The following is a 27,708-nucleotide window of genomic DNA, read 5'->3' as shown; positions in this document are numbered from 1 at the left end:
GACATAAGCAGAGGGAGAAGCAGGCTCCCTGGAGGGAGCCTGACGTGGGACTCAATCCCAGGGCCCCGGGATCACGCCCTGAGCCAAAGGCAGACAGACGCTCAACCACTGAGCCACCCAGATGCTCCCTGCTGTCTGTCTTCTTCAGAAGTAGGATATGGTGCAAAGACACACATCCCATGGAATCAAATGATTATCAAGGTCCCCTGAATTCTGCTTAAAGAATATCCAATAATCACTTTTGTCATTCTAAAATCTGAAATCTCTCCTTACAAAGAGATGACCCTCGCCCCTGTGAAGATGCTCAGACAAGGAAAATGGAGGGAGGTGGGGAGGGGGGAAAAGGGGAGAGAGAAGCACCCAGATTGAGGGGTCAGCGTGAGAATACAGTTTTGGACTTGGTACATTTGAGGCACAAAGTGAGGGGCTCAAGAGGTGAAGCCAGTCAGATGGGTTTCCAGCTGGAACTTTCAAAGTAAACAGGAGAAGGGGGCACCTGGGTGGCTCAGTGGTGGACCATCTGCCTTGAGATCAGGTCGTGATCCCCGGGTCCTGGGATCAAGTCCCACATCAGAGTCCCTGCATGGAGCCTGCTTCTCCCTCTGTCTGTGTCTCTGCCTCTCTCTGTGTGTCTCTTATGAATAAATAAATAAAATCTTAAAAAAAAAAAAAAGTAAGCAGGAAAAGGATGTAAAAGGTAGGAAAGGGGTCCCTGGAGCAGGGAGAAATTCAAGCAGAGACATAGAGGTGGTAAAGAACCAGGTATGCATGGGGAACAGCGGGGTGGGGGTGGGGAGTTTGGAGAAAAAGAACGTGTTTTCCCGCCCACCGTTACCACGGACGGTGCAGGGGGTGTGCAGCCCCGATCACAATCCTAGCTCCACCGCCTACGAGCGGTATGACAGTGGACAGTCCCAGGTGCGTGCATTCCCATGCCTGTCTCCCGTGCAGCTAACACCTGCATCCCGGGATGGGGTGGTGATGTGAAGACCGAATGTCGTTTTATTAGCCGCAGGCCGGGCACGCAGGGAGTGCAGTGACGGGGGGGAGAAAGCTGGTGGCGCAGGCAGGCCAGGTCGGATAGCTCCGTTTTCCTTAGGCAGAGATGGAGCTGCGAGGGGCTGCCGAGCACCCCGCCTCCTGAGCCACACAACCGTGGGCGCCTGCGGGGCCTGCGGAGACTACTCGGGGCACCCTCGTTCCCTAGCGCAGATACCTGGACTCTGCGCCCAGGCTCCCCGTACCTGTCCTGCTCCTACGGGTAGTCCGACCGACCTCGCACGCCAGCTCACCTAGCGCCCGGTGCCGCCCACCGCCCAGGCCCCGGCCAATCAGCACGCCGCAATCCTCTGGCGCTGATTGGCTCAGGCGTGGGCAGGTGCTCTCACCTGGCCCGATGGGAAGGAAGCATCCGGGCGCCGTTCCTGCGCTAGTGAGGTGCAGACGCGGGCAGCCTGGTACCCGGGCGGGGGCGGCCCTCCGGCGGCCGGGCCCCCTCGTCCCGCGGCGTTGCGAGCCCACGGGCTCCCGGCCTCCTGTCGCGGGGCCGAGCGGGGCCGAGGAGGCGCGGGAAGCCCGGAGCCCGTGCACCTGCTGCGGCTGCTGCGCCAGGACCCAGGACCTCGCTGCCCCTCTCGGCCACGAGGGGAGGCGAGGTGGGAACCCGCCCGCACCCCTCGTGGCGGCGCTGGAGGAGAAGCCCTCCTTGCAGCTGCCAGCCCCGTGGCTGCAGGGCGCCCTTGGCTTCCCACGGCTCCACGAGACCTGTCCCCGAGCTGTCCCCGAGCTGCCGTCTCTTGCAGGGAGGCCTGGGATTAATTGCAGCCCGGGGTAAGCCCTTCCAGCCCTTACCGAATCCCGTCTTTGCCCTATGAGGGAATATCCAGGTATAGGGGATTGCGATTTGGACTTACATTTTTCTTTCTTCTGAAGGTTTTAAGTGATCTCTGTGCCTCAGGTGGGGCTTGAACTCACAACCCTCAGATCCAGAGGCGCGTGCTCAACGGCGGAGCCGCCCAGCCGCCCCCGGGCTTAGGTTTTTGGAGGCCACCATTCAGCTCACCACAAAGGCGCACGAAAACATTTTATTTTAAAGATTTAGGTATTGAAGAGAGAGTATGTGGAGACTCAGAGGGAGAGAAGCTGAGCCAGAGCCCTAGCAGAGCTCCCATCTCAGGATCTCGAAGGTCATGACCTGAGCTGAAAGCAAGTCAGAGGCTTAACCCACTGAGCCACGCAGGCGTGCTGAAAATGTTTTATTTTAAAATCAGAAGGAATAAAAAAGGAATGTTGAGATTGAATATACGTAATTACTGTGTTCATCTTGATACTAGTAAAAATGTAACTTTTTCCCAGAGGAAGGAGCCCATAAAGTGCACAGGGCCTCTGGAAATCAGAGTTCCAACTAGCTCACAAGGAGCCCAAATCCGACAGCCAGGTGATTAAAAAGATTAAAAAGCCAGATAATTGAAGGATCCGGTAGGAGATATCTTGTCTGAGTAACTTGGAAGGAGAAGGGTATTGTAGGCTAAGTAGGAAGTCGGAACTGGCAGTAGGGGCCTGCCATTTGGCAACAGCCTGGCTTTATCAGGCACCATTGTGAGATTTTAAAAATATAGAGTGTTTCATCTTTTTCCCTCAGAAGAGCTTTCTGAGCTGAAAATTATTTTTTAAGAAGAGAGTTCTTTAATTAAATTGAGGCAGGAGAAAGAGAATCTTCCTCCGGGGGCTCAGTGAGGAGGGGGCAGCAAGGGACCGGCCAGGTGTGACCTCCAGGGCCTGCTCCGGGAGCCACCCCACCCGACAGCCCCTTCCTTACCTTGCTCCCACCCCAGAGGGGACACGGCCAGGGGCCCTACCCCAGCTGGTGGCCAGGGACCTGGAGCCGCCGGCAATGGCCTCTTCTTGAGGCTCCGGGGTGGCACCTGTGGGGTTCCTGCTCCTGCCCCTGGGTGGCTGGTGGGATGACCCATGGAGAGGCCCTGGGAGGGATGCCAGGGTCCCGTCTTCCTATGGCATCGCCACGTGGTCCCCAGCTCAGTCCACAAAGGACACCAAGAAAGAGAATCTTAAGCAGACTCCCTGCCCAGCTTGACGCCAACACAGGGCTGGATCTCAGCACCCTGAGGTCATGACCTGAGCCAAAATCAAGCATTGGAGGATTAATTGACTGAGACACCCAAATGCCCCAAGAGCAGTTTTATTGATAGACGATTGCATAAAATACTTAAAATGTATGATGAGATTTTTTTATTTTACTTTTTTATTTAAATTCCAATTAGTTAACATACAGCATAATATTAGTTTCAGGTGTATGAGAGAGTGACTCAGTAATCCAGACATCACCTGGTGCTCATCACAACAGGTACACATCTTCATCCCCATCTCCCGTCCACCTCCCCTCTGGTAACCATTAGTCTGTTCTCTATAATTAAGATTCTGCTTCTTTGCCTCTCTTTTTTCCCCCTTTGCTCATCTGTTTTGTTTCTTAAATCCCACATTTGAGTGAGATCATATGGTTTTTGTCTTTCTCTGACTCATTTCACTTGGCATAATACCCTCTGGTTCCATCCATGTTGCTGCAAATGGCAAGATCTCATTCTTTTTGATGGCTGAGTAATATTCCATGGTATATATCTAACATCTTTATCCAGTCATAAGTTGGTGGACATTTGGGCTCTTTCCATAGTTTGGCTATTGTTGATAATATTGCTATAAATATAGGGGTGTACGTTCCCTTTTGGATCTGTATTTTTGTATCCTTTGGGTGAATACCTCATAGTGCAATTGCTGGGTCATAGGGCAGCTCTGTATTTTTTAGGAAACTCCATACTGTTTTCCAGAGTGGCTGCACCAGCTTGCATTCCCACCAGAGTCAGGGGGTTCCCCTTTCTCCGCATCCTCGCTAACACCTGTTGTTTCCTGATTTAACTTACATCATTCTGACAGGTCAGAGGTGGTATCTCATGGTGGTTTTGATTTGCATTTCCCTGATAATGAGTGATGTTGAGCCATCTGGATGTCTTCTTTGGAGAAATGTCTGTTCATGTCTTCTGTCCATTTTTTAATTGGGTTGCTTTTTGGATGTTGAGTTGTATATGTTCTTTATGTATTTTGCATTCTAACCCTTTATCATATGTCATTTGCAAATATCTTCTCCCATTCTGTAAGTTGCCTTTTAGTTTTGTTTCCTTTGCGGTGCAGAAGCTTTTTATTCTGATGAAGTCCCAACACTTTAGTTTTGCTATCATTCAGTGCTTTTTAATATAGTCACAGAGTGGTACAACCATGACCACACCAGAATTTTAGAACGTTTTCATCCCCCAAAAGAAACTCTACTCATTAGTCATTCCCTATTCCCCTGCCACCATCCCCTTAAGCAACTACTTACTTCTTTCTCCAGTGAGGTAGATACTATTGCTTCCATTTTTCCAATGAGGACAACCAGAGCTTCCTGGAGACTTCTCAGGAGGAAGGCGGCATGAGCGTTTGTGACGCTCAAAGCCAACTCTGGTTGCTAGATGGAGAACAGAGCATGCTTCCAGGAGAGCTCTGGGTGAAAAGATGTGGCACATTCCCCCTCTGATGCAGTTACCATCTCTCAGGAGCATGTGTGGCAGGGACTAGCTGGCCACGTGGCAGTGACAGATACAACTTAAAAGCAGAATGTACAGCTGTGCTCAAGAACAAGTTGAGTATCTCTGTAGTGAGGAGTGTGAAGTGCTGAGCCAGAGCCATGTACCTGCTGGGCCCAGGCCCCCCAGGCCTGCACAAGAAGGCTACAGGGTCACTCAGCCAAAGGGGAAGAGCACCCAGTGACTGCATCACCACCCACGCTGAATGCTGGAGCGTGTAGCGGAGGCTGAGCTGTCCCCGGGTCCCCTGCTTGTCTTCTCTACTCACAGGGCCTGTGGCCGCCCAGCTACAGGACGGCTCTCAGCTTCGCTTGGAGTGGGTGCAGCCATGTAAGCAGCTGCTCACTGGTTGGGACAATAAGAGGAGATGGTGTGCAGAGCTTTCTGAGCCTGGCCCCTAAAGATCCCTATACATTCCCCTTTCTTGTGGGTCGAAGTGACCACAAAGGTGGGTCAGTTTCTTGTTGCTGCTGTAATAAATTACCACAAATGTAGCAGCTAAAACAAACAAACAAAAAAACACCAATTTCTTCCCAGAGTCCTGGAGGCCAGAGGTCTGAAATCCATTTCACTGGGCCAAGGTGCTAATGGAGCTGGTTCCTTCTGGAGACCCGAGCAGGGAAGAGCCCATTTAGGGCCCTCTTACTCTCTGAAGGCCACATGCACTCCTTGCCTCACTCAGGTCTATGTCTTTTCTGTGACATTTACCTCCTCGTGGTAAGGTCCCTCCTCGTGTTGAGGTCCCCCTGTTCCAGGGACAGCTGTGATCACATTTAGGACCCAGCTGGTTAACAGCTGAAGCTGACTACTGTAGCCCCCTGGGAACCATGCATCTGTGTCCACACCTCTTTGCAATGGGACTGTCCTAATGTGTCTGGGTCGCTGTGACAGAAAAGCACAGAAGGGCCGAGTTATAAACAATACAAACTTCTCAACAGTTCTAGAGGCTGGAAGCCCAAGATCAAGGCGACAGCAGAATTGGTGTCAGGGGAGAGCCGGCTTCCTCATTCATAGATGGCCACCTTCCCGTTGTGTCCTCACATGGCAGAAGGAGCAAGGGAGCTCTCTGGGGTCCCTTTTAAGAGGGCACTTGCATGAGTTCTCCACCTGCAGGACCTAAACACCTCCCAAAAGTCCTACCACCAAAATCCATCACATCTAGCATTAGGTTCAATATATGAATTTGGGGAAGATGCAAGCACCTGGTCCATAGCAGTGACCTCACTGTGCCTCCTGTCCATAGATGGGTGTACTCCATTTCTTTTTTTTAAATTATTTATTTATTTATGATAGTCACACAGAGAGAGAGAGAGAGGCAGAGACACAGGCAGAGGGAGAAGCGGGCTCCATGCACCGGGAGCCCGACGTGGGATTCGATCCCGGGTCTCCAGGATCACGCCCTGGGCCAAAGGCAGGCGCCAAACCGCTGCACCACCCTGAGATCCCTACTCAATTTCTTCAACCTCTTGAATCTTGGTTGGGCTTGTTTGTGGCTTCTGACCAATGTGGCAGAAATGACATTGTGTGAGTTCTGTGGACAACGTCAACAGGTCTAGAGCACTTAGGACACCTTCATCTCTCTCTCTTTCTTTTTAAAGGTTTTATTTCTTTATTCATGAGAGACACACAGAGAGAGGCAGAGACATAGGCAGAGGGAGACACAGGCTCAACCGCTGAGCCATCCAGGTGTCCCAGAACACCATCTTTTTTTTTTTTTTTCCCAGAACACCATCTTTGATCTTGCTCCTCCGGAGCCTGAGGCTGCTGTGAAAAAGCCCAGGGGAGGGGCCCCTGGGGGGCTCAGTGGTTGAGCATCTGCCTGTGGCTCAGGTCATGATCCCAGAGTCCTGGGATTGAGCCCCACATCGTGCACCCTGCTCAGCAGGGAGTCTGCTTCTCCCTCTTCCTCTGCTTGTGTGCTCTCTCTCTTAAATAAATAAATAAAATCTTAAAAAGAAAAAAAGAAACAAAAGAAGCAGCAGCCCAGGGGAGTGTAAACCACATGAACAAGAACTCAGGAAAGACCAGCATAAGGTCCACCCAGGTTGGCAATCCACCAAATCATGAGAAACAAGAACCCATTGTTTTTTACCACTAAGTTTTGGGGTGGATTTTTACATAGCAGATAAGAAACCACAGCAGATGGTGATCTTTTAGTGGATTATGAAATCAATTTTGGGGGGGAAATGACAGCACACAAAATAGAAGACAGCAGAATAGAAAATATAACAGTTCATGTCAGACACGAGTTCCAATCATCTGCTGCCATGTAAGGAGCCACCCCAGAAGTCCACAATAAAAAAAACAACCATTTCACCATGCTCAAGTGTCACAGACCGCCAGTTTGGACAGGGCACAGGGCAAGGGCTCATTCTGTTTCCAGTGGACCTCCGCTGGGGTGGCTCAGGTGGTTGGCCAAGGCCATGAAGTGTTTGGGGCCATAAGTCAGGTGCCCAGTTCTCACTGTTGGGGGAGAGTCTCATTTCTTCTCCCTGGCCTGTCTTAGGGGACACATGTGGTGTCTTCACTCACGTGCTGGCCACATGCGACAGGATGGGAGGAACCTCTGGGGTCTCGCTCTCCCCGCCCGCCCCCCAGGTGGCTCAGTTGGGCTCCCTTACAGCATGGTGGTCTCTGGGGAGTTGGGCTTCTTACTTGGGGGCTGGTTTCTGTAAGGCTGACTTCTGATGGCCTCACTTCAGGGGTCCCCGAGTGTCACATCTGCACGTCCATGTGGTTAACCACACCAGTGAGACCGGGCTGGCTTCAGGGGAGGACTTAGACTCTACCTCCCGATGGGAGTTGTAGCAAAGGATCTGCAGCCATCGTTAACTGTGACACTGTCAGATGCTGCGTTTCCCCAAGTCTAAGATGTCACTGCTTTGAGGACGCATCCTGACCTCACGCCTATTGGCATGCGAAGGCACGGTGGAGATGGGATTGGCTGAACGTCTGTGTGCGCATGCATGCGGAGTCGTGGTGTGAGAGATCTTTCTGCTGTGGGTGCAGCTGGAAGTTCAAACCCGGCCTGAATTACATTGCAAACGAAGGTCAGGAAGGAATCCTTCCAGACATCTGCAGACCGAGACAGTCTGTCACCTGCAGGGGCTCCCTACATAACTGCTAACAGCGTTTATTCCAGAATATTGCACACAAATGCAAAAGTAGAACATACACCAAACCCTCACAAACCCCTCACCCATTTTCAACAGTTATTAACCCACGGGGTCAAGGTCAATTTTGTTTGATCTATACCCTGATCCAACCCTTCCCCGATATTATATTTTTAAAGCTTGAATTTATTTGAGAGAGCGAGCAAGAGCGCACGAGCAGGGGGAGCAGCAGGCAGAGGGAGAGGGAGAAGCAGCTCCCCACGGAGCACGGAGCTCGATGTGGGATTGATTCCAGGACCCTGAGATCATGACCTGAACTAAAGGCAGACGCTTCTCTGATGGAGCCTCCCAGGTGCCCCTTGCCCAGTGTTATTTTATTTTATTTTTTTAAAAAGATTTTATTTATTCACGAGAGACACAGAGAGAGAGAGGCTCTGAGACACAGGCAGAGGAGAAGCAGGATCCATGCAGGGAGCCTGATGTGGGACTAGATCCAAGGTCTTCAGGATCAGGCCCTGGGCTGAAGGTGGTGCTAAACCACTGAGCCACCTGGGCTGCCCCCTCAGTGTTATTTTATTTTATTTATTTATTTTTCTGGTTTTAATTTAATTTAATTAATTGTATTTTTAAAAGATTTTATTTATTTATTCATGAGAGACACAGAGAGAGAGAGAGAGAGAGAGAGAAAGAGAGAGAGAGAGAGAGAGAGAGAGGCAGAGATACAGAGGGAGAAGCAGGCTCCATGCAGGGAGCCCAATGTGGGACTCGATCCCGAGACCCCAGGATCAGGCCCTGGGCTGAAGGCAGGCGCCAAACCGCTGAGCCACCTGGGCTGCCCTTTTAATTAATTTTAATTAAAATTTTTTTTTCTTTTTATCCCAGTGTTATTTTATTTAATTTTTAAAAAAGATTTTATTTATTATTGAGAGAGAGAGAGAGGCAGAGACACAGGCAGAGGGAGGAGTAGGCTCCATGCAGGGAGCCTGACGTGGGACTCCCGGGTCTCCAGGATCACACCCTGGGCTGAAGGCAGGCACTAAACCGCTGAGCCACCCGGGCTGCCCTATCCCAGTGTTATTTTAAAGCAAGTCCCAGGCACTGTACTATTTCATTCGTAAATCCTGGGGGAGCAGGGACAGCGGCCACTGCTGTTTTCCTTGAAACAATGTGCATGCTGTTACTTTGATGAAAACATTAAAGAAAGAGGAGCACCTGGCCGGCAGGTTCCATTGGGGTAACGTGACTGCTCAGTCTCGGGGTCGTGAGTTCCAGCACCACGTTGGGGGTAGACATTGCTTAACATCTTAAAAAAATAAAAATTAAAAGGGAAATAGGGTGTTGGAGAGCTGATGACTCAAATCTCTTCAGCCCTATAGGTTATGTCATGTCACAATTCCTCGGTGACATTGCTTTTGTTTAACAACAACAAAAAAATTTCAAATTAGTTTAGGTTGTTTTTATTTTAATTTTAAAAATTTAAAATTGCTTTTGTTTGATTTCAGGAGAGCATCCTGGACGATGGAGCCAAAGCCGGGAAGGCACGGCTGTTGGCCTCCCCTCATTGCGAGGGGAGAGCTGTGCTCTGTTGGCTTCCTCCGCAGACGGCCGTGGAGACCCACTTAAAATATTCTAGATGAGCCACACCTCGGGCCGGGCCTCAGGACAGCGGCCACGGGGAAGAAGTCAGGGTGCCCTCGTGCAGCTGTGTCTGCACGGCTGTGCCCCCAAACCTGTCTGGGGGCCCTTAGCTGTCGCATCACTGTGTCACCGGCACCTCCAAGGGCCTGTCCAGATCAGGTCCTCAACTAGCGGTTACTGGAATTGCTTTTTAATGGAGCCGAGCCCTCCCCTTACCCCAGTCCCCCCGCCCCCCGCCGTTCGTGGGCAGGCGCTGCGAGGCACACTCACGCTCAAAGATCAAGCAGAAGCACACTGTGCCACCCCAGGTGCTCTGGATTGTTTCACAGGCCTCCGTTCCTTCCTGGCCACTCTCTGAGCCATCCACCCACAGTGCCCTTTCTGTGACCGCAGAATCCTGTTCCCGGGGACCCTGGGGCCCACCCTCCCCACCCCGATGTCCCCAGGGCAGGACAAGGCAGGGCGGGTCTTCTGCAGAAGAAACGTCCAAGGGTGAGGTCGACCGTGTCCCCACCCCACTCCCCACAGATCCACTGATGTCCAGACCTCTGGAGCCTGTGAATGTGACTTCACTGGGAAAAGGGGTCTTTGTAGATGCAACTATGTGAGGGATCCTGAGAGCGCCCCGGATGAGCCGGGTGGGCCACCGACAGGTGCAGAGGGAGAGGGTAAGATTCACTGAGGGGGCAGCGGCAAAGGCGGGCAGGGGCTCAAGGTGCAGCCTCCCCTGGAGCCCCCTCTCCCAGGGACACCCCCCCCTCCGCCTCCACTCCCCCCGTGCCAGGTGGGTGCACACAGCGCTGGCCTCGAGCAACAGGGCTGGAGGAGCAGCATCACCAAGACACGGACGGAAAATAGCAGAATCACCGGAATTAAGCTGACGTTAGAGGAACAAGAGTGTCTGAGATACGTAGAAATGCCGTAGATGCAGTGCGGGGGTCCGGAGAGCAGCACTTCGGCACTGGCGCGTCCCGCTGTCTGCCCGAGGCCCAAGCATCAGGCCGACGGCCCCCTGCTCCCCGGAGAAGCCATCCACACCCACAGGACTTGGCGCAGAGGGAGGAGTAAAACCCAAACCCACGATCACTGTGAGCACACACACTGGGAGTTCAGGACAGCAGCTGGGAGGCACGGCGGGAGCGGTGGGGAGAGCCAAGCGTCCTCGGTGGGATCCCACGGGGCTGGGAGTGGCAGGCCAGCCCTGGGACACTCAGCGTGGGATGCGCAGACCCGAGACGTGCACAGCTTCTCAAACATCTGCTTGCTGCTCTTTCTCAACTGACATTTGTTTTTTAGGCATAAATGGCATCAGCAAGGTTCTGTTTTGTTTTGTTTTGAAGATTTTATTTATCTGTATTTGACAGAGAGAGAAAGCATAAGCAGGGGGAGGAGAGGGAGAAGCAGCCACCCACCGAGCAGGGAGCCCGATGTGGGACTCGATCCCAGGACCCCGGGATCATCGCCTGAGCCCAAGGCGAACGCTTCACCGATGGAGCCCCCCCAGAACCCCTGGAATCAGCAAGTTTTAATAAAACACCTGCACCTTCATGAATCTGTGATGATTTGGGTTTGTTTCCGGAAACTTTCAGAGGCCCAAGGCTTGCCTGGCCGTGGTCAGGGAAAACACCGTGTGAGACTAGAAAAGCAAGGAAGAACTCGGAGATGCAGAGAAAAAAGGCTTAGAAGATCAGCCGGTACCGGTTCTGAACGGGAAGACACAGAACCACCCAACTGTGCGCTGACAGAAGCGACCCGGGAACGTGTTCATCCAAGTAAAGCAAACCCGCCTCTCTCAGGGCGGCAGCGGGTCAGCGGGTTGTGCCCACCTCCACGGGGCCGCGAGGGCCAGGCCCTCTTCCTCGGCACCCGCACCCCAGGGCCCAGGGTGGTGTCAGCCACCCCCACCCCGACAGGACGGTCTCCTGGGGTGCTGGGGGAGGAGCTCTCGTGCTAGAGCTGCTGGCAGTGGCCACCTGTGGGCTGCCCCCCCCTCCCCTAGGGAAACTGTTTGGAGGCCTGAGGTCCGGCTGGGCCCCGCCTGAGCAGGTGCGCCTGTCCCCTCCCCTCTGCCACTCAGGACTGGTCTGAGCTCTCGGAGGAGCAGCCTCACTGGTTGCCAGGGGCCAAGATCACGTGGAAGGATGCAGCCCTGGGCACTGTCTTATGACTATGTGAGCAGAGGGGCAGGAGCGTACAGCCTACACGGAGGGTGGACGCAGAGATGAGACACAGTGGCACACAGGCACACGTGCACACACACGTGTGTACACGTACAGGCTTCCTCACCTGGGCCAGGGAGGAAGGGCTGGCTTCTCTTAGGCAGAGAGAGGGAGATGGAGTCTCTGGGCCTCCAGAACGGAGGGCATAGACCCTGGGTCATCCTTCTACCTCCCAGCTGCTTGGGGCATCAGCTGATTTCCACACTAGCCGCTCCCCCCACAGATGGGGCCCCCACAGCACAGAGGAGCCAAAGCAGCTTGTTTTCAGTATTCTTTATTGGCAGTGGAAAATGCTTCAGTACTGTATTGAAAGACAGCAATAAATAATACTGTGATAAAAATAGTTCAAAAGTAGACTGTACATACTTTGTTACACAATCAGGAAGTTCACAAAAGATTAATAGAAAAACAGAATGGTACAGTGAATTGTACAAGTAAATTAAAAGCAGAAACCAAACGTAAAAAGACATGCCGTGCCGTTTCTATCTATGTATCAGCTGCATAATAAATAACGCACCATGAACTGAACACATTTCTTGCTGGCTTTTTAATATGCCAAGTAAAAAGGAAGAGTTACATTTGCTACTTATACAATCCAAAATGGCTATCTCATCAAAATCTAAAAATGTACGACTAGGTCCATTCTTTAAACAAGTTTACAAACAAATGTAAAAAGAGGATTTACAGGAGAACAGTAAGGCCTTTGTTAGAGTCGCACATTATTTCCAAGGCGGCGCCCACCCTTCGGTGCGCAGACAGCTTCCTAATTGGTCCTCTGAGAGTTCTCGCCAGCGAGCTCCGCACCAGGAGGGCGCCCAGGCCCCCCGCCCGGGCTTTCGGGTCCTCAGCTCCGGCGTCTGCCAGTCACTAAAGACAAGTTGCCTGAGCCCACCGGGATGAGGCTGTGAAAGAGTTCACCAGTCCTAAGGGATTTTCATAGTGTTCTGATAATCTTTCCAGTCCAAATTTTTATAAGCTGATATTTAACACCAAGTGTTTTTAATCTGTTCACACTGCAGAATAAAGCATTTCTTGCTAGAAAAAGTATAGTTAAGGTCAGTCATTAAAATACAACAATTGCTCAAAATTAAGTCTGCTTATTTCAAAATGATTGTTGTAGAGCTAGATTTTGTTTGTAAAGGATAATACACGCTGTATCATGTATTTATGATTTTACAATCGTAAAATCCTTCTCTGACAGATTATATTATTAACAAATTAAGTAATGATAATTACAATAAATGCACAATTTACAAAAGCCCTATATCTGTTCATAAGATTTATACATACAAGCATTACAGTACATTCATTTGAAAGACTAAAATTAGATATAAGAACATGGATTTCAAAGGATATTTATAGCCTGGATATACATGAAAAAGTAAGTAACTATATAAATGAAGTCATAAGTTTACATAAATATAAGAAACATTAAATTCTAAAATATTTTCTCTATGGTATTCATGAATTTTTTGCTAATTAAAAACTCTGTAATAAAATATCTCAGGGTCCATATAACAAGTATTAACAGATTAAAGATTCCGTTGAATTTTAAAACGTAGTCTTTGTTGGGTTCAAAATGCTGCACACTCATCTGTAGAAGTAGTGTGGGTAAACTGGAAAACAGAAGCGAACAAAAGAGTTAGTCTCCAGACGAGCCAGCTGAATGGGGACTCCCAGGCCCAGGAGGCTTCAGCCCCTTGTGGGTTTAGAGAAAACATCCAGCATTTTGCTTATTAATGATAATTCTTTGATTGAGTTCATCTTGGCCTATGTCTAAAAGTTACCAATTTTAATAAATAATAAAGAAACCAAAATTTTTTTTTAAATTTTATTTTTAAGTAATCTCTATACCCAGCGTGGGGCTGGAACTCACAAGCCTGAGGTCCAGAGTCGGATGCTCCTCCGACTAAGCCCAAGCGCCCCCACCAGGCCAATATTCTGGCCGAGACAGGAAAGCAGAGTAAGAGCAAACAAAGCTCCCCCAGGGCCCTCAGAGCAGGCAGGAGAGGGCCTGGCTCCTGGGCCAGGACCCAAAATCTTAATCCACAAGTCTAGCCCTTCTCATGGCAATGCAGGTTTTTTTTTTTTTTTTTTTTTTGGGGGGGTGGGGGGGTTGTTTGTTTTTAAGCCAACCTCTCAGGGCGCCTGGGTGGCTCAGTGAGTTGAGTATCTGACTCTGGGTTTCGGCTCAGGTCGTTATCTCAGTGTCATGAGATCAAACCCTGCATGGGGCTCGGAGCTTGGTGCTCAGTGTGCTTGAGATTCTCCCCCCACCCTCCCCTACTGCTAGCACAGGTGTGCACATGTGCTTTCTCTCTCTCTTTCAAATAAATACATCTTAAAAAAAAAAAAAAGCCCATCTCTCCACTGAAGGGCTATCAGGGTCACGTGGTGGTACTGCCTCATAAAATTTATACTTTGGGGCCTGTTTCATTCAGGAATGTGTCTTTAACACCAAGCTGGCTAGTGGCAGCTGACTTGGGAGTGACGCCAGGGTACAGGCAGACACTGAGGCGCAGGAGACCGTGCACCGCGCTCCTGGACGCTGGGGGCAGGCAGCTAGGAGCTGGGTGACGCTCCCTCCTGCCTCTCCACGCCAGGAAGACAGTAGCAGACGGGTAAGCCAGCATCGTTCTGTTTATGTTAAGAACAGAAATACATTTTTCCCCTTAAAGATCAGGGACACAGTAGCTTCTATGTATGAAGCATGAGCACACGGAACACCAGAACAGTCTCCCTGGGTGCAGAGAGGCTCGTGCGTGTCTACTCTGTATAGCTGCTGAGTTAACTGGAGCTGGCTCTCCTGGCTACTCACCTACAGGAGACGTCAGCAGGAGTAAGTCCTGACTGTAGCAGAATCCAGCCTCTGCGGTCCTGACACGCTGCCTGCTCCGACAACCACAGGGAGGCGTGCAAATACAGCGTGCGGTTAGTCTCAGAACATCACCTGACAGCACAATTACAGACAGACAGACAGACAGACACACACACACACACACACACGCCCATGGCAGCACCTACTGAGGGGCCCCGGGGGGGGGGCTTCCAAATGGGACTGGAGGAGCTGGAGGACGGGAGTTGAGAGTCACTGAGTGGGTTGTCCCCATCCCCCAAGCAGCCGGGGGTCCCTGGGGCTTCATTCTAAAACAGCCAGGGGGCAGCAGGTGACACCTTAACTTTGCTACACACACCTGCATTAGTAGTAACTGTGACTTTGACAGCTCTGCCTCTCCTTAAAGCCTTTGGATTTGTAAACATTTGTTTCAGCCTTGACCATCTATTTTTCCGAATAGGATGTGAAGAGCTCGCAGCCTGCTGAGAGGAGTCCAGGACCTGTCCCGGCGCTTGCTGTCTGTCTGAGAGATAGGACGGCCTTATCTTCTTGGCAGTGGGTGCGGGACGATGAGCTAAGGAAATCAAAGCCCGGCCTCCCTTCCTGCCAGAAACAGTGCGTACCACAGACGCTTCTGTTCTATCGAGGAACACTGGTCCCTCCCTGCCACTGCATGGCTCAGCAGGCATTCCAAAATCTGTAGTATTAGTCCTCTGCTCCCCATGATGTTTTGTTTCCCCATAGGTACTCCGGGAGCACAGGTTCTGGGGAGCAGATGCTGCTGGCAAGAGTGGCCAGCGCCAGGGGCCCAAGAGGCCCGCGCTGCTCCCATACACCTCATGTTGGAGAAGCCAGGAGAACACCCACTGGGCTGGGTTTATGCCTCCATTATCAACATGAGTGAAAAGTCACCTTCTGTGAGATGCACTCCCTTTACTTTCTTCTAGGGTTACGTTTCATTTACCTGAACCTAATCCAAACATTGCTGTTAACATTTAACAAGGAAAATGTGATTTGTGAAATGGAAGCTGTGAGGAGAGCAGACTGCCCAAGAAGTCAAAGGCCGAGTTATAACTAAAATCTATAAAAATTACCCACTGACTTCTTGAGGAAAAATGCTATTTTTTAAAAGTTGGGGTCTTCCCTCACTAAGCATATTATTGAAGTCTGGCAAAGAAATGCAGTTTTTAAATTAAAAAGCTGCCCCATAAGCTGCTCTCACTCAAAGCTCAGCCAGGGCTTCATGGAACTTACTTTTCTCTGGTTTTTATACAGATAAGTGAGAGCAAAACTCACAATCCTATCTATGGGCAGAGCTAACAGCAGGAAAACTGTGAAGACCACACCATACGATTTCTACCAGCACACCCTTCCCTACAACATGTCTCTATCGAGAGCAAGCACACAGTCATCCATCACGGCCCTACAGCTGCAGGGGCCTGAGCTGCTACCACATGGCACTCAGGACATGCCCGACACTTTCCAACAGCTTCTCATGAAGGACTCACTTAGCCGTCACAGCCCATCAGTGAGGAAGACACTAGTGTGACAACCATTCTACAGATGGGGACACTGAGGCACAGTGCTCAAGATCATGCACCTCCTACATGGCAGATCCAGATTCCAACCCAGGCAGTCTGGCCCCTGGCCCTGCCACTGAGTGGGACACAGTCGGAGCGGAGAGGTCCCTCTGCCCACTATGGCCAACTCTGAACTAGCTGTGCTCTCGAGGCAGAGGGACTATCTAGGGGTAATTGCGAGCTGCATCTGACACAGCGACTATGTGGCTAGACTACTGCACCCAACCGGCTGCACTCTGTGAGGACGTCCCAGGCTCACCTTCTGCCTTCTCCCGTCCTCTTACAACGTGCAATGACACAGACAAGTAACAGTGAGGATAGAGGTGGAAACTGTGCTAATGAAAATGGACTCAGTCCCTCCTCTTGCGAGGGGAGAGGTCCCAGCAGCACACACCGTGCTGAGAGCTCTGGCGCTGCCATCCTAGGGAAGAGCATCCGAGTGCCGCCTGCCACATCCACATCTTTGCAAGCGTGGGTGTCAGTCCAACACTCTGAGGACACTCACGCTGCTTAGCTTTATTAGTTGGAAGAATATGCTAATATTCAACCAGATAAGAACTTCAAACCTATCTGTATAATTGTTAAACTTTTATACAGATGTTAGGATTAATTTTAAAGCATTTAAACCTGGGCATGCAGCAGCACCCAAATGCCTTGTTATATATTAAAGAGGCTATCTTAGACCATTATTAACATGCCAGCCAGAGAGCTGTTTGTGTCAACAAGTGCCCGGGGCAGTGCTATGCCTCACATACCATCCAGCTGCATTTTCTTTGGCTGCATAGAGGGTGAGGACAGAGAGGAAGTGACCCGGAAGTTCGCAGGGAGAGTCTCTGCTGACCCAGCAGCTAAGCCACGGATGTCCTTTGGTCTAAACTTTTTTCTCCAAGAAGGTGCCCTCCTGAAGCTTTTGTCATCGTCCTGGTAAATTAAAGGACAGAAAACAAGACATTTTTAAATAAAGGACAGAAATATAAAGTTCCCACCCCTTTAAAATGACCTTGTCACTGCATTTTTATTCACGTGTATCTAACCCTGCTCTTGGTAACCATCGGACTTACTGCCCAGACTGGGAATTTGTGGGAGCAAAGGAGGCAGGGCCACCCTTGTGCTGGGACCCAACTGGGCACACATCGACAGTCCCGGGGCACGTGGCTGTGCCCCGCTGCCTGCCATCACAGCTGCTTCTTATCCTGCAGAAATTATCTTCCTGCTATATAAGATACTATGTTTCTATCTTCAGGCCTGAACAATATTCTGCATGCCTGGATAGGCCAGCAGTGCTTTGTCATGTGTCCTGTTTCTGCCACACTCAGGTACTCGTACAGGAGACAGTAATATGTAATGGAGTGGGAGTAAATGAGTTATGGTTTTGTGAGAGAAGAAATGAACATGTCATGTTTTTAAACAAGTAAAGGCCTCGGATGGGGGTGAGGTATCCAGCCATCCCCCAAACACAACTTACAGACTCTACTCCTAGGCTGCAACCAACGCTTTATGACATGAAAAACATTTTTGATGGATATCAAAAGCTACATAGCAAAAAAAAAAAAAAAAAAAAAAAAAAAAAAATCTTAGTAAAAATACTGCTTTCTTAAAAGTTCATTTGTTCATAAATTCAGAGCAAAGCTGGACTTGTAAAGTAAAATTATCTTCACACTTGGAAGAGTTTATCCAGACTACATGGCTCCTACAAATATACCAATTTACTTTTTCTTTTTTTAAAAGGCTTTACACTTAAGTCATCTATAAATCTAATGTAGGGCTTAAATCCACAACCTTGAAGTCAAGAGTCACTTGCTCCACCAAACTAAGCCTGCCAGGCGCTCCCAAATAAAATACTTCACATTTTACACAAATTTACAAATCCTGAGGTTGAAAACTTACTTCATCGAACCTTCTGTCAGTCCCCATGACCAAAAGGCTGTTAAACTCTCTTTCCAAGACAGCACGAGCCTGAAATCATAACAAAACATCCCCCCCAGAACCTCCATCAATCAAATCTGAAGGATGTTAGCATATCACAATTGTTTTTAAACCAAGACTTTAAAAAAAGAATAAAAACCAGAAATGTAAGGGACAAATGCCTTCAACCTTCACGGTGTATTTTAAGTCGGGAGTTTTAGCATGGAGTCCATTACTGGGCTTTTGGAGTAGGGGTCCACAAGCTCTTGGACACTGTATAATAGGTGTGCCTGTGGGTCGCTGCTGGTGGGAGGTTGAAGGTACTGGAAAAAGATATACAGTGTTTCATAGAAGAATAAAGAAATTCCTGATTCTCCAATGAGCCCATGAGTCAAAAAGAATGACACAGGGAAAAGCACAAACTTCATGAGACCCCCGTCTGGCACCCCTAAGTAAGAGTGTTCTCTCTTATGCGCCACTCTAGGAGCACCTGATGTGGACGCAAGTCTCCCATACTGCTAATTCCATGACTTTTGCATTTACCAGGAGATACAAAGATGACAGGCAGCGAAGAGGAGGAGTTGATAAGCACTGTGGGCTCTGAGCCACTGCACAGTGGGTGGGGAAGGGAAGAGAGGGCTGGCTGGCTAGGGTCTAGTTATGCTCTCTCTGCCTCCATTCAAGCATGGGGTGCCGTGTCTGGCCAGACGGTGGGGTGCAGGCGCAGCTGGCATCACCTGCGTGTTCTGTGTCGGGATCTGCAGCAGAAGTGCCAGGGCGTTGGCATCGAAGGTTTCATCTAAGGCCATGAGCGCGCCGTGAACGCCGCTCTCGATGAGATTGCTGGCATAATCTTTAAGGCCGATTGATAGGATCCAGTTAATCACTCGATCGTTGCTCCAAACCAGTACATCTGCAGATGAAGGAAAACAATCTCAGAGTGGCTGCAGACAGCTCTTTTCATCACGTACGCCTTGTAATGCAGGATAAAGATTCCTTCCGCAGGCCTGAACCTCCAGTTCCTGACATGAGCCGCACAGGCACAGGGGGCAAAGGCCCAGTGGGCAGATGACCTCTAGGGCACGTGCACACTGCCGCCCTGGCTCTTTTTTGTCTGATGGAGACCGTCCTATTGGAACTCACTCTCCCAGCAAAGCCTGGAGCAAGGAAGTTACCACACACCGAGTTTCTAGGAAAGAGAAAGCGAGGGGGACCCGGCTTCAGAAGCCATAAGGACACACCAGGGACACACCGGGTATGACTTCAGCTCTTCTGAAATACCTTCTTCCCCTTAAAGAGAGGCGCTGGCACCGTAGCTGGGCATGTTGTCAATTAAACACAAACCCCTCCCTTACAATCCCAAGGACTTTTCTGTTGTTGCATTTTAAAAACAGAAAAACTTGAATATATTCTCCAGTGTATTAGACACGGTAGGGGAAGATCTTATATTTATGCAAACTAATAAATTATTAAATTTGCTTTAGTAGAGATCTAAAAATAGCCACCCTGTAAAAATATATCCAGATGATCGCCAGTTACTTTCAAAAACAGCTTTTGTCAACTGTGAAAGATTTAAGACAGAAATACAAAACAAATGAAACAGATTTATGTATCTCATTTCCCACGTCCTTTTCTAGAAAAAAAAAAAGAAGAGATGTACAGACACGGGTGCACACACACATAAAATATTTAGAGATTGTTACCATATTTATATGTTAAATGTATTATTTTATATGTGTATAGAATACATATCACAAATGTTTGCTTATGGTTTTTCTTGTGATTCACACTAACTCAATCATGATTAGACTATCCTTCAAGTGGGCCGTCTCCCCAACCATATTTTTATCTTTAACTTCTGGCCTCGTAAGGATAAGGTATGAAAATAGCACATACAGGACCATGGTAGTAAGGATTCCATAAATTAACCTATATGCTTAGAGTTGGTCAATAGGCCTCGTTTGCTATAACCATTCTTAGTGATTTCTTTATACTGAAAATTGGGGGAGACTGTACTTTGAGCTTAATTGTTAATGTCTTATTTCAAAGCAAACTACTACACCCGCTCACTCAGATGTGCCCTGGGTGGGTAGCTCCCAACAGAGAGAAGCATCTGCCATCTCCTGGCTGAGCACCCTCATCCCTTTACCTAAAATGCCTCTGCTGGCACCCCCACCCCAATAAGAGGCTCCCATCACCTTCAGGGCCCAGCTGCCACGTTAACCCTGTGCCATTCCCTCAGCCATGGGAGCAGAGCCACACTCTTTTACTGTGGGCTCAGGGCCTTGGATAGAGAGCAGTATTTTTCATGCTGATGCCAAGAATGCAGGGGCCTGTTCAGCTCTGCTCTGTTGCTATCTAGTGGCGTGTGGCAGCAATTCTCAACAAAAGAGGACATGTATCCTTACAACAGGAAGTGTCTGAGGTCACAGGAAAATGCTCACCCTGAGACCCAGACCCTACAGACTGCCACAAGCACAGACAACCAGGCACAGGGTCTCCAGTCACAGAAGAGGGTCTGAGAGGCACCCAATCCCTCTCTCCTCTGTAATGATGCCAGACTGGTTTTCTCCACTAAAGCCTTTCCTCATTATTTTATCGTGTTTGTTTAATTTTAATTTTTTAAAATTTTATTTTGAAGTCATCTCTACACCCAACACGGGGCTCAAATCCACAACCCCAAGATCATGAGTCACGTGCTCCATGGATAGAGCCAGGTGGGCACCCCTTGTGATTTTTAAATTTATTTTAAATTTATTTAGCTTCTTTTTTTTTCCTCTTGATTTTTAACTTTTTCTTAAATTTTTATTAAAGATTTTATTTATTTATTCATGAGAGAAACAGAGAGAAAGAGAGACAGAGACAGAGACACAGGCAGAGGGAGAAGCAGGCTCCCTGCAGGGAGCCCGATGTGGGACTTGATCCCAGGATCCCGGGATCACACCCTGAGCCAAAGGCAGACGCTCAACCGCTGAGCCACCCAGGCGTCCCTCCTCCTGATTTTTTTAAAAGGAGGCAGTCACTGAGCTGTCAGCATCATGGGAAGCAGAAACATAGTGCATCCATGGCACATAATGTACTTGCCTTTGATTTCATTCTGGCTTTCTTCTCTCTTTCTCTCCAGTTCTTTTCGGTCATAATTTAATCTCCGTAGGCACATAATTCCACACTGGAAACTGTTTCTATTAATAAAACCAACAAACCAAAAAAAAAAAAAAAAAACCCAGTTAGCCATGGCAGCGGTGTGAGCCCCTGGAGTGAACCAACAAGGGGCACCATGCAGGGCGTACCTGTGGAAACTGTCGACCATCTTCAGCTGGCCCCGCAGATCCTTTTTGGTCAGGTGGTCCAGCATGCGTGCGTCTACCAGGCACTCCATGAAGTAGCTGCGGTACTGCGCCAGGCCCAGGCTGGGCAGCCACTCATTGCCAATCCACTCATGGTTCATGTCCCCATAGGCAAGGGTCTGGTTGCAATAATTAAGCACATCAGTTCAGAAGAAAAGTCATGGAAGAGGTCACAAGGGTCATTTAAATTATCTTTAAACTAGATTTTCAATCTGTTCCATATTCTCAAAGGCTAAATTAATAACATCATTTTTTATAATTTCAAAATAATTTGATCTCCCATTTACTCTTATATTGTCAGTAAAATTTTGCACAAAAGGAATTATACCATTACAAATTTACGACTCATTTGTGCTTATGAATTTAACGTATTTACCAAACAAAGCACAGTAAAACTGACTGGTTATGCACTGTCTTTCTGAGCTAGTTTTCATGTATAATGATCAACAAAGAACAATCACGGCTCATGAACAAGTTTGAAGAATCATCCAAGTCTACTCATTAAAAATACCTCTGGCTGGCTTTCATTTTATTTTTAACACTTTGTTTTCTATATTTCATTAATAAAACATCTGTTAATTTCAAAATCAGATTTTAAAAAAGTGAGTTAAAACACAGATTTAAAAGAAGAGATGAACATGGTAAGATGGAGAGGACACAGGAGACATCCCTCCCCACCACCATCCATAGTTTGGTAACTGACTGAGCAACTGGGCCAAACAACAGGCTTGCACAGATGGAGAAGCACTGAAGCCGCAGTGTCAACCAACCCGACCCAACTGATACGAGACAGCACTCCACCCAAAAGGAGTGCACACAGAACATTCTCCAACACAGACAAATCTCCATGTATTTAAAGAGACTGAAATCATACCAAGTATATCTCCTCTAACCTTAAGAGAAATTAAATTAGAAACTCATAATAAAAAGACATTCAGAAAACTCCCAAGTATTTGGAATTAGCACACTTCCAAATAACCTATGTGTCAAAAAAAAGGAATCACAAGGGAAATGGGAAAACATTTGGAACTGAATGAAAGTGAATATGCAAGCGACACCTGGCTGGCTCAGTCAGTGGAGTGTGTGACTTGATCACGGGGTTGAGTTTGAGCCCCACACTAGTGCAGAGATTACTTATAAATAAAACCTTAAAAAAAAAAGTAAGTGCACAAACAATACATTCATAAAATTGTGAGACACAGCTGGAGCAGTGTCCTGAGGGCAGTTTACAGTATTAAGTGCTTATGTTATAAATGAGGAAAGATTGTAAGTCAATAATCTAAGATTTTACCTTTAAAAACTTGAAAAAAAATGAAATTCACAGCAAGTAGAAGGAAGGAAATAAAAGAGCAGAAATCTGTGAAACAGAAACCAGAAAAATGGTAGAAAATAAAACGATGAAAGTAAAACCTGGATTTTCATAAACATCACTAAACTCGACAGACCCCTACCCAGAGTGATCAAGAAGAAAGATACAAAACACCAACATCAAGAATGAAAGAGGGGGCATTGGCACAGACCCTACAGACACTGAAAGGGTAATATGGGAAAACTGTGGACAGCTATAAGCAACCTGGATAAAATGGGTAAATTTCATGATAGACATAATGTATGAGAACCACTCAGATTACCCATACCTGAACTTGAATTTGTAGCTGTAAACCACACACACACACACACACACACACACACACACACAGAGGTGCAAACTCTACACTGCATGCCTTCACTGTTGAACTCTACCAAACGTTTATTTAAAAAGTACCAATTCTATGCAAACTATTACAAAAAAAATGAAGCAGAAGAAATATCTTACTCATTCTCCAAGAGCATCATTATCCTGATAAGAAAACTGGACATATTACAAGAAAACTACAGACCAATGAGCAGCTCTCATAGACACAGATGCAAATTTTCCTTAACAAAATATTAGCAAATCAAATCAGTAATAAATTAAGAGTAAGATATCATGACAAGTGGGGTTTACTCCAGGAACATAAGTTGGGTCAATATTTGAAAATCAGAGAAATTCCCTGTATCAAAGGACTAAAAAAGAAAAATGACAGACATGTGAAAAAGGTGTGTGATCAAATCATCACTCATTCATGGAAATCTGGGCAATCTAGACACAGAAGACAACTGCCTCAGCCTGATAAAGGGTCTACAAAAAAATGTAGCGCTGATGGCACACTTTGTGGTGAAAGACTGAATGCATTTTTCCTAAACTCAGGAACAAAGAAAATGAAGGATGTCTGCTCCCACCACTTTCATTCAACCCTGACTGGAATCCCCAGCCATTGTAACAAGGCAAGAAAAAGAAGTCAAATCCGTATAGGTTGGAAAAGAAGTAAAACTCTCTTTGTTTGCAGATGACCTGATCATCATTATTAGAAAATGGGATATAGAGCAGCTGTCCGGACTCAAGTGAGTTTAACCTGGTAGCAGGATACAAGGTCTATATACAAACAAAAGTGAACTGTATTTCTAAATACTTTTAGAAATGAGCCTGAAATGGAGATTTAAAAAAATACCATTTGTAATATCATCAAAAACCATGAAATCCTTGGGGATAAATCTGACAGAATATGTGCAAGATTTCTGCGATGAGAAGTAAATGAATAGCATCAAACAAAGGTACTGGATGTTCTTCAGTCCAAGAAGCCTAAGCTATAGTCACAGGAATTCTGTAGTTGCCTTGCGGAATCCTTGGAAACAGTAACTCTCAGCTAGCCACAAGGTGAGGGTTGAAAACACAGCCTCTGATCTACTATTTACACCAAACAAGCTAAAAGAAATGAGTCAAAATTTCAACAAGAATGCTCAAATTCAATAGAAAAAGAAACTGTTTCACTACTTTCTCTAAATAACCATGAGTGAGAAAAGCAGCAAACATTTTTGGAAAATTGTCACAGGGTCATGTTTTTTCACTCTTTCAAACCTCACTCTCAATATCATAGACCTGACAGACACTTAAGTGTGTGAATATGTCACTGCTTTCTTCCCTCTGTTTATGTATCCTTGAACATAAAATGCAAAGAAATTTCTCAACAGACAATTCCATGGGAGCAGAGCTCTCCTTAATGTTGTTTATTCATTACATACTCTAGTCCCACTTCTTAAGTGATCTGTAATGTGAGCTCCAGGGGAACCAGGCTCAAAGCCAGGGAGATCCACACCTCCTGGACTATGGTCACAGCCTTCTGAAGGGAGGACACAACAGGGATATCTCATGGTCAGAGAACACCTGGACTGCAAGAGACTGCCACTGCATGGGCTCTATTTTTTCCAGCAATGAAATGAGAACACAAATACAATTCAGCTTTGTAACCTCTGTGAAATGTGAGGGATGATGGTAGGTGGCACCAACAGGCAGCTCCGTTTTGCAAAGAACACACTGATGCTACCTGCTAAGTGAAGGCATCCATGAATTGACCACACCTTGATGTTTTCCTCCCCTGAGTGCCCAAGGGCATCTCAAACTCTCCCTTGGCTTAAGAGCTGGTCACTATGTAACAGCACATGGAAGGTGCACTGTAGGACTTCCACCCTTGGCAGCAGGTTAGCAGCTGCACAGAGACCATGATGCCTCTTCATTCTCCTCTCCTCTAGAAGAGGGATGGAGTGGAAACCATCAATGCAAGCTAATTCTGACGTCATTGGCACAGCTCGTCCTTGTTTATGTTTCCACTGCAAAGAGCAAACATTCAGCTTGTTTAGTTTACAAGTCTCGCCCCAATATAAGGAGTTTCATATGGAGGTGCTGCCAAAGTTCTCCTTCTTAGCGTCCAACACACTGATGTTTAAGCAATTACAAAATGCACCCTTTTTGATTCACTGATGGTTAGGCCCTGATTCTGAGCAGGCGAAATGATCAATGAGGATATGTATCTGGAGTAGTGGCACAGAGTGCTGAAATCAAAGGGGTTGAGAGGGTGCTCACAGAATGTTACAGCCACTCTCCTCTTCTGCTTTTTAAAAAAGTGATAATATTGGCTATAATTTAGGAGTACAGATAGAGGAGAAGAGCTGTTTCCACCACTGACCAGAAATGAGGAACATCAGATTTAAGATTAGTTTGATTTTTTTCAGATATACCATATCCTTTTGAGATCCTTGAACATGATGCCATTAGTAACAGCCTCAGGACGAACCGCCTGGCCGCGCCCTCACAGCCTCCGACTTGGCACTAAAACAGAATAGCAAGTCAGGCAGCAAGGTTGCTAGAATCACAAGTAGGAAACCACTCCTTTTAATCAAGCTGTCTCAAATCACGGCTGCAAAACAGTCATGACAGAGCTTTTGGTGAGTTGAAGAACCCGGAAGCTGAAAATTTGAATGTACGTTTTTAAGGAGAGAGGCTTGATTCCTGAGAATCCCATGAGTGAGAAAACGTCTCGATCAACACAGCACCAGGGCAGCACTTAGTCACACCCTGATACGCAGACAGGGAGGGAAAGCCCCTGTGCCAACTATTGTGCTGGGTCCTTATCCTGAGAGCTGCCAAAGCCATGGCACTCTGCAGGACAGTCGTGTGCTAAAGAAGTAATCTATGTTAAACAGAATAAACCGCCATGGTGCCACGTGAGAAAGGTTCAAAATTGTCCATGAGACGTACTCTTTAATCCTATGCTTCGCTCTGACTAATGCTTTAAATCATCAACAATATTCTGCACAAATTAAGATGTTAAAAATGTCAAGAAAAGTCAATTACAAGCTTTCATACTCCAGCTCTTTTGCTGCGGTACATATAGTGAAGAGTATATTATAGAGAGTCTCCAACCTGAGCCCAGCTTCCCTCCTCATCCTCCTGGTGTTACGAGGTTAGGAATGCAAAAGAACATAACTATTAGTATTGGTGAGCTGAGTGATGCAAGCAAATTAATGTTGTAGGGAAGGTGCAGTGATTGAGTGAAAGAGTAAAAATAAATAAATAAAAGAATGCATCATGCAAAACTCATGCAAAACCAACAATTCCAATTTCTCATGCAAAGAGCCAATTTCCCATGGCAAGCATGTCCATATAAGGAGAAAACTAAGGCCAGAACATGAAAACCAAGCACCAAACTGAGGTCTCTCCAGAAGGAGATAGGAGTTAAATCTATTCTAAGTAGAGCGAGTCTACCAATTTTAAGGTCCCAAAGAAAAATCTAAAATAGAATTCCATTTCACACATTTAACTAATACCTAATGGAAATACTTATCGGAACAATTTAATGTGAAATGACATTTTTGTTTCCCAAGGAAAAGCCAAGAATCGTGCCGCTCTTGGGTGGGGAGCACGGGGGAAGGTGAGCCCGGGGCTGTGACTGACCGTTTGTGGCGTGGCCGTGAGTGTTTCCATCTCTTCATGCGTTAACCAGACATTTCCTGTGGTCTAGGGTGACCCCAGTGACCAAGCACATCCAGGGCAAGGGAAGCAGTGACAAAGAGGAAAGGTGGCAGACACGTAAGCCTCAGGCAAATAAAAGGAGCAGGTGGAGGCCGAGGCCATTCTTCTCACCTTTTCATTTTAGATGCCCGTGTGGAAAACGACAGAACATTAAAACAAGCTCCCCCCCTTTACAAAGAATAACCACATCTGACTAACACTGCTGTCAGTAACCCATGAGCAGCCCGCAATCCCTAGAGCTCTATTTGCCATGCTTATCACCTGAGTAGGTGAAATATAAAAACAACACGTTCTGTACTTCTGACTATTATGAGTGATTCTCAAGTAACTTATTCAAAAGGCTTACAGTCGTAACCCGAACCAAGCACCATGAAGCGCACAGTCCCCAGGTCTAGCTTTGGGCTATGAGACAAGGTCCCAGCAGGTGCTCCACAGTGACTGGGCCATGGGGATAGACCACCTTGCCTGGGGAACCCAAGAGGCAGGGCACAGGTCTGAGTGTGTCCAAGAGAATGTCCAGTGACTTCGAGGAGCCAAAATACCAGCACCACGGGAGTACCACGGCAGACCCAAGGCCCAAAAAGTAACCTGCAGGCCCCTGGGCCCCTTTGGGAATAGATTGCACCCTGTCCTCTTAGGAAGGTTCCCAATTGAGATGGCTCATCATCACTGTGCACCAACTCAGCTCCTGAGCAGCCTTCACTGGACAGTTCATAAAGACTTTGGGAAAACCACTCTACACCTTCATTTCTAGAAAGGCCACTCTAACTGGAAACAGCTGGGCAATGGGGACCCGGTCAGAATATTCCTGGCACAGCTCTCTGGGCCATGGGTCAGAGCACAGGCTGACTGCTCATTACGACCCCTTCCCTAAGAAACAAAGTAAGACAAGCCAGCAGGCAACTCCTCCTTGTGTCGAGTAACCACAAGCCCCGGATTGGGCCCTGACCCCCTAACCTGCTACTCAGAGAAGTCCATCTGTGAGGCTCTTAGGTCTCTCCGTCAGGTTTTCCCTCAGAGCAGACCAAGAGTAGAGCAGGGACTGAG

General features: G+C 47.7%; 1 protein-coding gene and 1 long non-coding RNA gene across 18 annotated transcripts in view; one reads left to right on the top strand and one right to left on the bottom strand.

The window, feature by feature from the left end:
• The first annotated feature begins 1,443 nt into the window (after positions 1–1,443).
• On the top strand, positions 1,444–12,633 carry LOC140612597 (uncharacterized). The gene is made up of 2 exons (XR_012013749.1): positions 1,444–1,830; positions 9,250–12,633. It is a non-coding gene; the product is annotated as an uncharacterized lncRNA (long non-coding RNA).
• The window catches only part of PPFIA1 (PTPRF interacting protein alpha 1), an 85,544-nt gene continuing 69,698 nt past the window's right edge, over positions 11,863–27,708 (bottom strand). For 4 of the 17 annotated variants that reach the window (XM_072790302.1, XM_072790304.1, XM_072790305.1 and 1 more), the window contains 10 exons: positions 26,584–26,646; positions 26,053–26,079; positions 21,216–21,391; positions 21,010–21,107; positions 18,663–18,838; positions 17,908–17,976; positions 16,776–16,941; positions 14,799–14,963; positions 14,423–14,493; positions 11,863–13,220 (listed from right to left, as the gene is read on the bottom strand). In XM_072790302.1, coding sequence (XP_072646403.1) covers positions 14,435–14,493; positions 14,799–14,963; positions 16,776–16,941; positions 17,908–17,976; positions 18,663–18,838; positions 21,010–21,107; positions 21,216–21,391; positions 26,053–26,079; positions 26,584–26,646 — 999 coding nt within the window. In that variant the 3' untranslated portion in view covers positions 11,863–13,220; positions 14,423–14,434. Of the gene's footprint in view, positions 13,221–14,422; positions 14,494–14,798; positions 14,964–16,775; positions 16,942–17,907; positions 17,977–18,662; positions 18,839–21,009; positions 21,108–21,215; positions 21,392–26,052; positions 26,080–26,583; positions 26,647–27,708 lie in introns of those variants that run through there. The other 13 variants (XM_072790314.1, XM_072790315.1, XM_072790317.1 and 10 more) reach the window with 7 other exon arrangements.

The sequence above is a fragment of the Canis lupus genome, chromosome 21 (genome assembly GCF_048164855.1).
Source record: "Canis lupus baileyi chromosome 21, mCanLup2.hap1, whole genome shotgun sequence".
In the NCBI taxonomy this organism is placed as follows: Eukaryota; Metazoa; Chordata; class Mammalia; order Carnivora; family Canidae; genus Canis; species Canis lupus.
The sequence above is the reverse complement of the archived record's forward strand: the minus strand, read 5'-3'. Positions and strand labels throughout refer to the sequence as shown.